Source organism: Actinia tenebrosa, unplaced genomic scaffold, assembly GCF_029948245.1.
Source record: "Actinia tenebrosa isolate PJP-AT-01 unplaced genomic scaffold, QUT_ActTen_1.0 PGA_scaffold11__36_contigs__length_13525064, whole genome shotgun sequence".
Classification (NCBI taxonomy): Eukaryota; Metazoa; Cnidaria; class Anthozoa; order Actiniaria; family Actiniidae; genus Actinia; species Actinia tenebrosa.
In genome coordinates, this window is record NW_028292571.1 from 7712842 (window position 1) to 7715094 (window position 2253).

The 2253-nt window shown below is 41.5% G+C and overlaps 1 protein-coding gene across 1 annotated transcript; it reads left to right on the forward strand.

Moving 5' to 3' along the window:
* On the forward strand, nucleotides 1–1326 carry LOC148912428 (uncharacterized protein F54H12.2-like). Its single transcript, XM_089027165.1, has one exon. It carries the CDS (start codon nucleotides 1–3, stop codon nucleotides 1324–1326), a length of 1326 nt encoding a protein of 441 aa, XP_088883291.1.
* The last annotated feature ends 927 nt before the right edge of the window (nucleotides 1327–2253 follow it).

Consider the following 2253-nt stretch of genomic DNA (forward strand, 5'->3'; position numbering starts at 1 on the left):
ATGGCCTTGATTCATCCTCGCTCACAAGAATGCATGGTGGAGGAACTCGATTTATTTTCTGTCAGTCCAACTCAAAATAGTGTAGTGAAAAAGACAGATATCGAATATCAACCCATTTCAGCCCTTAGTAGTTCTTCACCTGTTGAATTTAACATCCCTGGTACTGAAGACTATGTTCATCTCCCCTACACTCAACTCTACGTGTCGGCTCGCGTCAGACATAAAGATGGTACTGATCTTGATGCGGACGAAAAAATAGGACCCGTGAACAACCTTCTGCACAGTCTTTGGCGGCAGGTAGATGTCTATTTTGGTTCGACACTGGTATCAAGTTCAACCAACACTTACAGTCCCGAAAGCTATAGTAAGACCCTCCTAAACTTTGGAATGGGTGCTAAAAAGTCTCAACTACAAGCTGCCATGTGGTATGGGGATACATCTGGTGCATTCGAAGATGCTAGGGTTGGCGCTACAGGAAAAATTGCAGGTTTCAAAAGTCGAAATGCGCTCGTCAAGGAGTCCACCGAGTTTGAGTTGATTGGACCTCTGTACTGTGACGTGTTCATGATTCAAAAGCATCTCTTGAGCTACGTAGACCTGAAGATCAAACTCGTTCCAAATGAACCTGAGTATTTCCTGATGTCTGCAGAAGCAGGAAAAGAATATAAGATAAGTTTTACTTCCATCAAACTCAAGGTCAGAAAAGTCAAGATTGCTAACCATGTAATCATGGCTCACGAATCAGCTTTGAGTAAAGCTCCTGCTGTTTACGGCGTCCCAAGAACCATGTGCAAGTCCTTTACCGTACCAGGAACAACACCCTCCCTCGTGAAAGATAATGTGTTTAACGGACAAATCCCCAAGCGACTCATTGTATTCATGAACAAGTCTGCCGCTACTAACGGAAGTTACACAACAAATCCCTTCAACATGGATTTATTTTCCATATCGTCCATTGGCGTGTATGTTGATGGTGAACAAACTCCATCTAAACCGCTCAAATTGAATTTGACAGGGAGTGACAAAAAGTACCTAGAAAGTTTCCAGACGTTGTTCACAGGGACGGGGAAGTACCATGATGATGCAGGGAACCACATCACCCGTGGTGATTACCACAAAGGATACGGATTCTTCGTATTCGATCTACGACCTGATGGATGTGATGTGTCTGAATACTTAGGCCTCAGACAAAGAGGCAATCTCTCACTAGAGATCATCTTCAGTCAGGCTTTGGCAGAAGCCATAAATTTGTTTTGCATTGGGGAATTCGATAACATTGTCGAGATCGATCGAGAGCGAAACGTCCTGTACGATCACACATCATGAACTCTTCACAGTTAACACAAGTCATGGAAAAAGATCCCAAAAGTCGCAATAAGTTTTGTGGAGTGTATGCCTCTGACACACTACCTATCACCATTGAACACTTTCCCTGTGGACTTATCGTCAATACTGACCCTCATGAAGAAAAAGGATCACACTGGTTGGCAATGTACTTACCATCTAAAGAAAGGGGAGAATTTTTCGATTCCTACGGAAATCCACCAGACTTTTATCGTGAAAATTTTGAAACTTTTCTAGATAAACATTCCAAAAGTTGGAAATATAATCATCGTTCTTTACAAAGTCTTAATTCAAGTACATGTGGACAATTTTGTCTTTATTTTATCATGAACAGAACCCGTGGAAAATCATTATCTATGATTGTTAACTCGTTTAGTAAAAACACGTCGATTAACGATCATCGTGTAAGTGAATTTACTCGTAGGTATCTTAGTTCCTTAGGAGCCAGATTCAAACAAACAACACATCAGTTAGCGTTGACTCGTATGCAAAATAGAATCAATAAAAAACGATAGACGTATCATTGTGTAACGCGTTTATTCAATCATTTCACTCGCATACAAATATTTATCTCCTAATACGTAATCCAATTATCGGAAAAGCGCTTGGTCTTGCGTTGTCTGAAAACTGGACTCTTGATCCCCCTTGGCGTAGATGGTGGAGTGGGTGGAAATTGATAACCATCATTGGTCGTAGCTGAAACTGGAGTTTGTTTTCCCTGAAGCTGAGCAATATGGCTTCGACGTCTCTCGTTTCGCATCAGATACTTAGGCATATTTATCTTGTCCAACGATTGTGTAAACAGTTCCCAACCCTTGGGATCAAAATCGTTCCTAGACCTCAGCTGATCGTTCACCAAGTCAATGATATTTGAACCGGGTATGGGATGGTCATTAATAGAAGTTTCGC

Excerpts from the sequence above, each read along its gene's own strand:
- LOC148912428 (XM_089027165.1), top strand. The coding sequence starts at position 1 with ATGGCCTTGATTCATCCTCGCTCACAAGAATGCATGGTGGAGGAACTC.